This window comes from Phycodurus eques, chromosome 1, assembly GCF_024500275.1.
Source record: "Phycodurus eques isolate BA_2022a chromosome 1, UOR_Pequ_1.1, whole genome shotgun sequence".
Taxonomy (NCBI): Eukaryota; Metazoa; Chordata; class Actinopteri; order Syngnathiformes; family Syngnathidae; genus Phycodurus; species Phycodurus eques.
Window position 1 is genome coordinate 39,824,413 of NC_084525.1, and position 11,385 is coordinate 39,835,797.

The following is an 11,385-nucleotide window of genomic DNA, read 5'->3' on the forward strand; positions in this document are numbered from 1 at the left end:
TGGTGAACACAGGAAGAGTCGTGTAGAAAACGATAGGGGGAGGCACGAGGAAGCAGAAATACATACTAAAAATCCAGGTATCTAAGTACAGGTATGTTAAAACAATTATTTAAAAAAAATTCAAGTCAAAACACACACAAAACATACACACACACACACACACACACAAAGACTTGTATTTATTTATTTATGTATTCATTATATTTCATTGAGCAACGAAGAAGCTATCGGTGTGTTTGCCTCCTGGTTCGGCTAAACCATGTTTGGTTGCACAATAACAGTGGGAATGCTTGACTCTGCCGTACATTCAAAATAATATTTTTGAGTACCATCATTGGTGTTACTTGTCTCCTTACCAATTCCGAAATAAATATTTTGGCATTAAATAACATTAATATTTATGGTCAACATTTACACTAAACTGCACTAGCACGTAACCCGATCTGGTCACATTACGACATGACGTATTGTTACTGACAGCTTGTCTGCAAAGTCCAGTAGAAGTATTTTGCTCCAAGGGCGCCTTTTGGTGAAAGTGTATCTCCCCTCTACAGAAAGGAGTGGGGCCTGTCGCTGTTCCTGCCTCCTACTGTGCTGACCAGCACAAAGGAGAAAAACATCAAAAAAGCTCTGACGCACATCCTCAAAACCAACCAGAACCTTGTGCCTCCTGGGAAAAAAGTAACACCATCCCTTTCGTTCTTTGCCCTTGTTAGCAAACTTCTGACACACGCACACAAAGTCACCGTCCTTCTGTTTTCGGATGAAGTTGCCGAAAATAGACCTGCTGCAGCTCACCCTTGTAAAGGTTCTCATCCATGTCAAATTAAGCCATTTTGTTATGCTCTGCCTTAAATGCTAATGCAAGTAGTTTGACGACGCATGCTAAAAAAGCTACTCCACAACTGTACTTTCATAATTCATAAATAGATGCTCATTTTTTGAGCTGCCTTGTGGATGCTTTTTCCAAAATTATATGTAATTTCGAATGTTGTGTTGAAACCACATGATTTATCTCATATTATCATTTGTTTGTGTGAATGCAAACATCTTTACTCTGATGCACACAAAAGCAAGGGGTCTAAGACTTAAAATAAATATGTCTCAGTCTGCTGGCAAAAGCAGTAAAATTCAGCAGTAAAAAAAATATTCAATGCTGCATACCCCAAAAGGCATCCCTAGTGTTCAAATGACAATAGAAACATAGGAAATCCATCCATCCATCCATTATCTGTACCGCTTATCCTCACAAGGGTCGCGGGCATGCTGGAGCCTGTCCCAGCTATCTTCGAGCGAGAGGCAGGGTACACCCTGAACTGGTCGCCAGCCAATCGCAGAGCACATATAAACAAACAACCATTCGCACCTACAGACAATCTAGTCTTCAATTAGCCTACAAAGCATGTTTTGGGGATGTGGGAGGAAACCGGAATACACGGAGGAAACCCACGCAGGCACGGGGAGAACATGCCAACTCCACACAGGCGAGGCTGTGGGATTTGAACCCCGGTCCTCAGAACTGTGAGGCAGATCTCCTAACCAGTCGTCCACGGTCCCGCCACAAAGCTAATCAAGAAAGTATATCAGTTTAATGCCATTTTGGCCATTCAATGATGGTTGTAACCCAGACGACAAAATATATCAAACTTTTGGTCCAGTTTTAAAAATGCCAGTGAGACAAAAGAGTGACACAAACATGTAGAGTTTGTGTCACTCTTGGTCCAGAGTGCAAGCACGTGCACACATAGACCCCAACTGGTGCCTGTCTTTATGCTCTGCGTGAAAAAAAGAGCCCTTGTTTGCTGTGACCCATTTTTTTGTCAGTCATCTACATTAAAAAATAATAATAATAATTACTCTGTGTGTCATCAATTCCACCCAAAGTGTTTTAATATCTGACAAGCGTTTATTTGAGGCCTTGGGAGAATTGTACATATAATATGATATGATATATGATACTTTGGATTTTTTTGGTACCCTTCTTCTGAGTAATACCTTTGAACAATGAGATCCCTCTGATGCTGAGGAAGCTCTTTGCAGACCATGGCTTGTGTTGCAAGATGTGATTACCAAAATATCAGGAAACCCCTACGAGAGCAGCTGAGATTTATTTGAGGTTAATCAGAAACACTTTAAATGGTGGCAGTTGTGCGGTGACTTCTATTTAACATGAGTTGTAATGTGATTGGTTTAAGTCTGTATACAGCCACATCCCCATATATAAGAAAGCGTGTGCACTTGTGGAAATACATTATCACGGTTGTTTCATTTTACTTGTAAATACCTACTTTAAATGCAGGATCTGAGTTTGTGATGACTAACATTCCCTTTCTCTGCAGCTGACTGCTTTGCAGGCCAAGGTGCATTACCTTAGGTACCTCAGCGAGCTCCAACTTTATGGCGGGAGAGAGTTTAAATCAATACTTTTGGTAAGTGTATCAGTTTTAGATCATTCAAATCTAAGCTTGAATTTGTACTTTTGCTAAAAGAAAGACAGTTTGGGCATTTGAATTTACTTCTACTCAATCAACTTTTTGCAGCAAGGTGAGAAACAAACCGAGGTGACATTGTTAGTGGGTCCTCGTTATGGTATCAGTCATGTCATCAATGCAAGGACCAACCTAGTGGCCCTCTTGGCCGACTTCAGCCATGTGAACCGAATTGAAATCCTCACCGAGGATCAAAACAATGTCCGGCTTGAGCTACATGTTCTGGATGTCAGGGTAAGCCGTGTCCCGCAAAAAATAACTAACTTCTGTGCAATTCCTGTATCTTTAATCATAGGTTTCTGTTTTGATTTTGCTTCTTCCTTTTTGTTCCTTCTTTCTCCAACTGTGTCCTCTAAAAGCCCATCACGCTCATCATGGAGTCAAGTGATGCAATGAACCTGGCCTGTCTTACAGCGGGCTACTACCGCCTCCTAGTGGACTCAAGGAGATCTATCTTTAACATGGTGCACTGCAGCAACTCTACAGAGGATGACAATGGTAAATCGTGTTTGCAAAGCTTTACTGTACACTCGCCATAATCTTCATTAAGTGCAGTTGCTAAATTTTTAATGAGAAATGACAAATGCTCTTAGAGATTGAAGCTGTAGTTTTCAGTGGTATAAAATTGCACTGGATCATACTGACAGCTGTTTCTTTCTAATTTTTAATATTTCATTTAGCTACATATGATGGGAAAAAAATTAACTTTTTTTTTCATTAAATCCAGTTTGTGCGTGCTCCAATCTAAAGTTTACGTCCACAGGAAGCTGTTGCAAAAACCACGTTTCCATTCTGTTGTTCTACTTCCTTAAAGAATCATAATCACATGCATTGTAAATCATCTACAGGTCAGGATCGCATCCTGGAGTGGCCATATAGCACATCTTTTGGGGACAGCGAGGAGCTATCACAGAGCCAGGCGCAGCTCTACAGAGACTCTCAATACTCAGACAATGAACAGAGAGAAAACAGTCTCTATCCCTACTGCCATCAATCGCAAAACCCTGACAGAGCCCTTCAGACCCAGAGTCCGGTGCCGCCTCCTCTTCCCCCCTCGACCAGACACAAACCTCAAGACTCACCTCGTAGTGCCAAAGTGTCATTTATTTTTGGAGGAGACCCACCTTTGAACAAGCCCAGGAGCTTAGTCTATGAACGACTTCAGGAGAGTGCTGAGGTAGCCGAGCACAGACCAACCTACTTGCACAATACTGACTTTGGGGCACCGGACAGGGGGTCATTTCACTTCAATGACCTGACGCATGTCTATAGTAATATAATAAGTGAGGAAGGGGGTGAGGAGCCACTATTAAGAGACCTGTTTTATCATGACACAACAGACGATGCAGAGGATGAGGACGAGGCTTCTTGTGAAGAAGACTCCACTGGAGGAACACCAGTGGGTGACAGAGAAGCGAGCGAAGGAGTGGCCACTGCAGCCGGAAAAGCTTCTTTTCTCATGCTTTCTGGACCTACCGATGATATAATCGACCTCACATCGCTACCTCCACCTGAGGGGGATGACGCGATTGATGACGATGAGGACGACTCACTGCTGCAGACGCTTAACCTCGCAATTGCAGCCCCTCCAGCGGGCTTTCGAGACAATTCAGATGAGGATGTGGTGCCTGAGCGAAAGCTTCTGAGCCCGCACGACAACGATGATATTCCAGTCTCATTAATTGATGCAATCTCTAGTCAAGAAGAGGGAGGAGAGGAGGGAAAGAGGCAGCTGGAGAACACAGTAGTGAAAACCCTGCAGGCACTTGAAGCATTGTCCGTCTCTGAACAGAGGCCTCCACCACCACGTCCACCACCCAGCAGAAACAATCCAGGTCTGTTTGTTTATAACTAGAGTCATCGATCATTTCTGTATGTCCCGCCTGTGTAAAATCACTCTGACTCTCAATTTCTTTTGTAGGTGTTTATACATCTCAAGGCTATAGCCCGGAGTCTTCCTCAGACTCTGGAAATGAGACAAACTCCTCAGAAATGACAGAACTGTCTGAGCTGGCCGCTTGTCATCGACTCAATGAGAGCCACATGCGCCTCCTGGTGGCCACGAGGGAGGGGTACCAGCCTTTACTTGAGGAGAAAACAGAGTTCCCTGTTTCACCCAGCCCTGCAGGAATAACCCAAAAGAAGTCCCGTAGTCCACAGCACCTCCGACCACCTGCCGTCCCTCCAAGACGGAGCCCACATTTGACCACAGCAGCATCAGTACGGCCAGACTGCCTCGGAGAAAGATCTCAGACAAACCTCTCCTCTACTCTTCAGCGGCCAAACTCCACAACGCCAGGAGGCAAGCATCACACAAAGTCTGCAGATTCAACCGGAAAATATAACACTTTCAGCACAAGGGAAGGGTACCGAGGAGGGAGTGGTGGAAGCATCCATCTTGAGATTAATCAGCGTACTTCATTCTGTGATCCAGGAGGAAGCCAAAGAAGACTCAACTTATTTTTAGAGGAAAGCTCCCATGCGCAGGACCAGGATGTGAACAGCCACAGTGACCATCCCAGAATTCCCCATCCCGCTTCCTCTACATCTGATGGCCTTTTAGACGTGGCTACTCTCAGGGACTGTGCTGCAGATAATAAAGCTGTCGAGCAAGATGAACATCTAGTTGTAGCGTCGTTACTGTCCCCAAATAAAAACAACCAATTGGTGGGTTCTGACCAAGGATCAGATATACAGAATGACCATCATCCTATTTCAAGACAACAAAGTGTCGCACGTTTATGTGAGTACCATCTTGCAAAAAGGATTTCAAACTTACAAGGTGAAGCTCACAGTTCTCTACAGGGCTCCCTGTGTTCATCACTGGATGCTGGTGGCAGCGCAAACAGCAGTGTCTGTGCCACCCCAACCGACTCACCACTTGGTCCAGGGGCGATTGAGTCCAAACACCACCGTCTACAAAGGCACCCAATCTCAAGTTCTTCTTCATCTTTACTCAGGGTTTTAAACTATGAAGAACTTAAACCTGGAAAGAGTCCCCAAACAAAGGATTTTCACCCTCATGCGGACCCTGTCCTCCTTCGAAAAATGCTGCCCAACATCCACACACCTGCTGAGCCTGGCCGTCCATCCTCAGCCACACCCTCTAAACACAAAGAGACAATTACAAGCAAAAAGCCCTGTTTTAAAGGGCCCAACCAAAAAGAAGGCAGTGAGGCGTACAGACAATTGATCAACTACCTAACTGTGAGCCAAATGCACCAAGGTGGAAAGTTACACAGTGCAGGCATGGGGGGCGGTGTGAAAAAAGACACTCGTCGCTACATCACAAGCAACCCTCAGCTTGTCGATATGGTTAAGAATCGAGGGAACACAATCTCTCGATGCCAATGTATGCCATCCTCCATATCATCCCCTTTTGTCCGCCCAAATTTGGTAAACCCAAATGCCATGCAGCTGATGACTAAAGATCAAAAGTCATACCACTCTGCCACACTTCCTGCCAAATTTAAAAGAAGTCCTGACATGCACACTCAGGCTCCAAATGATCGGTTAGATGTGAACCAGCCAAATGCAGAGAGAAGGAGCTCATTTTCTGGATTGCAAAGTGAGCTTGAAAGGAGCGGTATGGACCCTGATCAATTTCTATCACTGTATAAGACAGATGGCTACATTACCCATGAGGGTGGGGGAACCACTAGCAGGCCTCCACCTCGTTCAAGAAGCCAACCAAGTTGTGGCACAGATGACTGGTCCAGATCAGACCCAAGAGAAAGGCATGCAGTCCTTCAAACTTCTACCTCCTGTCTAAGTGGTCAGCGAGCAGACCTCAACAACTTCTCGCTTGGAAGGGGTCCTTCAGCTTTCACCAGACAGGTATCAACAAGTACCATGGCTGGCATTTCCTCTCCATCCCCACCAATCCATCCACAGTCCCCCCCTCCTCCTGTATTAATTCCAGCACAAGCCAACACTGGTTCCAGCAACTCTCGCTACACACAGGATGCCACCCATTCAACCCTGTCAAGGCCAACTCAGAACCACATTCATGCTGTTAGTCCAATGCCGTCACAGTTGGATCCTTTCAATAATTACTTGCAAAGGGGGCGGGAACTAAAACGCAGCTCGAGCAATGTCACCAATAGCTACGGTAGCGTGGAGGTTCTGTTTGAAAAGCCCAGCCGAAGCCAGAACCAGCAACCCTTGTCACCATCTGTGCCCCAGCAAGGAGAAACCAAAGTCCAAAGGAGGCCAACAAGGAAAAGGCTATCTAAGAGTTACTCCCAAGGCTCAGTGTCATCCCACACCACATGTTGGTCTTCAGGCACCAGGATAGATAGCAGAAGGGCTTCAGTAGCGTTACCTTTGCAGAAGGATAATAAACAAATGAAGGGTTCTCATAAACTAGACACCAGTCCTTGGAGGTGCAATGGACCTTTCAGCTATTGTTTCTTTAAACGTAAAAGTGTGGGAGAAGATGATGAGAGCGAGTGGGACACACCAAGACGAAGTCGTGGTGGGTGCAACCTAGATGACTGTGCTGCATCATTAGCCATCTTCCCCTGTGGCTCAGCAGTGGATGCAGCAGGAGAGCAGCTGTATGGTGAGGTCCTTAACAACATGAGCTTTAGCGACCGCCTGGCCCGTGTCAACGTCCTTAAGGACCGCATGTACAGCTTCCCTTCCGGCTTCACAGATGTTCGGCGTGATGCCAGTGAGCTCATTGCGTTGGTGAGGTCCAGCATAGGTCGCTGTGATCGAGGTGTCCAAATGCCAATGCAGGAAGTGTCACAATCCAAGCAACTCCTCTCAGTGGAGTCCAAAGAGTTAGGCCGGGCATGTCGGCGGATGGCGCAGGCGCACAGCAGCCCTGAGGAGATGCTGCTGGCTGTGACGTGCAGTTTCCAGGTGCTGTGTTGTCTCTGTGAGGCTTGTATGTGTCTCGTAAAGGGGCTTAGCACCTCAGCCTCACACCAACAGAGAGAGGTTGTCGCAAAAGTAGATGAGGTTGTTATGAACTACATCTGTTTACTCAAAGCAGCTGAGGCTGCAACTGTGGGAGCACCGGGAGAGCACAGTGTCAAGGCGCTGGTGAGTCATTCTAGTACCATGTCAGCCATCGCTAACGCACTCACGCGCTCTCTTAAAACGCTGCTGAGCAAGTAGGGTTTCCTTTACTCCTTTTACTGTCTCGTGTGGCCTATGCAGTCAGCAGAAGTCTGTTTTTAATCATCTAGTTCTTTTTGAGGCTACTGTAGGACATGTATGTTTTTAGCCGTTACAATAAACATCACTAACTGAAAAAAATGCTAAAAAGCAGTCAGTCCTCACTTAACTTGATTTTTATTTCAATGTATATTAACAAAGCCATACAGGTGTCGACCTTTAATATGATATATGAATACCTAGTAGATTACCCTTTACCTGTGCATTATGTAATTTATTTTCAAATATATACAGTATAATTATTCTGTATATACTGTATTTTGTACGATTCAATTATGTTTTATGAAGCAAGTCCAGTCAGTTCATTAAGTGCAGTTTTGCTACTGATGTATATCATCTTGAAATTCTCCAAATGTAAACAAATGTGAAGGGATATATTTTTTTTAAGTGCTGAATTCAAGGTTGTATTTGTGAAGTCAGCAGATGGTGTATAAAGTATGTTGCGATCTAATCTTATAACCTGAGAGCAAGGATATATATAAAGTTGTGAGAGTGGCTCTACAGTTTTACCATATTTACCACTGCTTGCTATTTCACCACTTAATTTATTGTTTAGAATTATAAATATTATATACTGTAACAAAAAAAATGTATGTAATTTCTTTTGGGCCATGTTTGATATAAGACTGTTTTAGCTATATTCAAATTATTTTTACCTTTTTGTGTATTATCTGTTTTGAGATCACCTTTGTGCTTCAACGTTTCAACTCAACACTATATAGCTAATGCAGTGATGTCTGATGACAAAATAAACTTTTTTTTTTGGATAATTCACAATCCTATTAAAACGAAATATTTTAAATGTTTGTGCGTGTGTTTATATGAGATTAAGTATAAAATGTCTAAACCTACTTGCTGTTGGATGTGTTGTTTGTAAACACCAGAAATAATAACGGCGATCATGTGTGTTTTTTCATGTTGATTACCCGGGTGGAGAAGAAGGGGTAAACCCAAAGCCACGTACTGTACAAATGGGGCGGCGTGGCGCAGAGGTAAGTGTACGCTCTGAAACCGGGGGGTCGCCAGTTCGTATCCCTGCCAGAGCACATGTCGTCGTTGTGTCCGTGGGCAAAACACATATGAATGAATGTAGTTGGACGTTTGGTGGTGGTTGGAAGGGGTGTAGCCACAGAATGGCAGCCACACTTGACGTCAAACTGCTCCAGGTCAGCTGTGGCTGCACAAGTAGCTTACCACCACTAGGGTGTGACTGTGGAATGAAAGAATAGTGCATTTGTAAAACGTCTTTGAGTCCCTTGAAAAGCGCTATATAAAGAAAAGGGATTATTATAAAGAAACTCTGGAACACTATGAACTCACCACACTGCTCTGTCATTGGTTAAATTGGCATCACATGGTTTAAGGGCACCATCTTGTTACCCATCATCTCCATTTCCTCCAAAGGAGTGCAGTTAACTGCGGTGGAGAGAGAGAGAGAGAGAGAGAGAGATACACACACACTAAATTATGAGTCCGACTCATGGCTTTTACTGCAACCTTATTAAAATCAAGCCATTATAATTGCACATATTAATATTAATGCTTAAAATAATAAATCAATTACAAAATTATTAAAACTATTCATATTGCACTGACATTGCAACAATGCACAATATAAAATAAAAGCGGTCCACAAACCTTTTAGCGCCACTGACCGTTTTCACATGAAGGCATATTTTGAAGGCAAGGCATCGAAACAAAAACAAATGAATAACAATATCACTTAGAATTACGCTTAAACGAGCCGGTCTTATTATGAACATCTTCTTGGGCGGCTGTCAACTTTACTTGGGCGACACCCAAGTAAAGCCTATGTAGGGGAAACAGCCATCATTACATTTTCTATAACGCTTATCCTCACTAGTGTCGCCAGCATGCTCGCACGTATCCCAGCTGGGTGAGAGGCTGGGTACACCCTGAACTGGTCGCCAGCCAATCGCAGGGCACATATAATCAACAACCATTCCCACTCACATTCACAACTACAGGCAATTTAGAGTTTTCAATTATCCTACCATGTATGTTTTTGGGATGTGGGAGGAAAACTGGAGAAAAGCCACGCCAGCACAGGGAGAACATGCAAACTCCACACACGCAAGGCAGGATTTGAACCCATATCCTCAGAACTGTGAGGCACATGTGCTAACCAGTCGTACACCATTCCACCTGATAGAAATTACTGGCTGTACGCTTACACATCACTGCATACACTTTTGTTTGATACATCCCATTACAGATACACACCTAGATATCCATATAAACATAAAATTGCATTACAGTTTGTCGCACCGACACAACAAACGCACAACATATCAACATTGGGTGCGTTGGGAAATTCACTGTGTGTGTGTGTGCGTGTGTGTGGGTGTGTGGCACTCAATACAAGTAAAACTGACACATTCAATATGGTGGATGTACTGAGGTATCCCTAGCAATAGCCAACACGTTCATTAGTAATGTTACAGAAAATGGAGCACGCTCTGTCTTTGGGTGCCGCGGTCTCGGGGCGTGATGGGAGCATCGGACTGAATTTCCGAACGGACCTCATACACTGAGGTGAAACCAGGATTGGTCCGAGGCTGCGTGACGTCACGAAGGAAGCAGTTTTGGAAAAAAAAGCAGACAAGAACTTCTGCGGTCTCTTCACCACGGACGCTGTTCTGAGCCACGTGCGGAGAGCCCAGCGCTGAACATTCACCAACCTTATTGTTTGACTTGGTACTTTCGAATAAATTGTTAAACTTTCCATACGGCCAAATTGTTGAAGTATTACCTCGACCAGAAAAAAAGTACCAGGCAATAGAGGTTTGTACGGCCGGCAGGATATACCCGGGCCGCGACTTTTCTTCTTTGTTCTTCTCTTTTCCTAACCTCTAACACAACCATCTATGGAAAAAACTGTTATACTAGTCCGAAATAAAGCCATGTCATTGTCCAACAAATGAAACATCCAATTGGATTATTTGAATCTAACTAACGACTTGGCATTTTATTTTGGGAGCTCACAGATTTTTTCACAACACCAGAAAGATGGTACTCTGACCATTTTGGCAACTATCAAGAGGTTATTTATATTTTAAAATGGCTTACTTTTTTTATTATTATTATTATTATTTTTAAACCTGTCCGATTAAGCTATTAGGTCAAGCAGAATCTGTATCCCTTTGATGCCTGAACAGTTTTACAGTGCAACAGTGGAATTTTTTTATACTGCCACTGTGTTTTGTTGTTTTACGATGGATATGCATTGAAAAGTTCCGTTTTAAAGGGATGTGACAGAAAGAAAATGAGATGACAGAGAAAAACAAAACAATAAAAGACAGGACACTAACTATAAGGAAAGTAAGCAAAATAAAATCAATATATGCATAAAACAATGACACACTGGATACAGGTCATTAGTACTACACCCTGTGAATGAAAAACAGGAATATGTAGGATACGATAGGACAGGACAGGAAGGACAGAACAGGAACAGGTGGGGAAGAGAGCAGGACAAGGGTAGTGTACCTCGAGTGTGGCGGCAGTGGCTCTGTACATTTTAGACATCTATAGAAACAGAGTGAAAGTGAGGGGGTCCTCCAAAGACGTTAGGGAGGTCATAGAGTGAGTTACAGCAATTAGAGAGTGGCCCTACACCAAGCAATTGTAAAATGGCTTACTTTAACCAAGATCCCTCGCTGTATCATGGCCATGGTCTGTTTTGCCC

General features: G+C 43.8%; 1 protein-coding gene across 9 annotated transcripts in view; it reads left to right on the plus strand.

Moving 5' to 3' along the window:
• The window catches only part of LOC133410330 (FERM and PDZ domain-containing protein 4-like), a 99,705-nt gene extending 90,817 nt beyond the window's left edge, over positions 1–8,888 (plus strand). For 8 of the 9 annotated variants that reach the window (XM_061691377.1, XM_061691434.1, XM_061691358.1 and 5 more), the window contains 6 exons: positions 555–681; positions 2,340–2,429; positions 2,541–2,723; positions 2,849–2,987; positions 3,338–4,324; positions 4,411–8,478. In XM_061691377.1, the coding sequence (XP_061547361.1) occupies positions 555–681; positions 2,340–2,429; positions 2,541–2,723; positions 2,849–2,987; positions 3,338–4,324; positions 4,411–7,616 (4,732 nt within the window). In that variant the 3' untranslated portion in view covers positions 7,617–8,478. Of the gene's footprint in view, positions 1–554; positions 682–2,339; positions 2,430–2,540; positions 2,724–2,848; positions 2,988–3,337; positions 4,325–4,410; positions 8,479–8,615 lie in introns of those variants that run through there. The other variant, XM_061691386.1, reaches the window with a different exon arrangement.
• Positions 8,889–11,385: the final 2,497 nt, after the last annotated feature.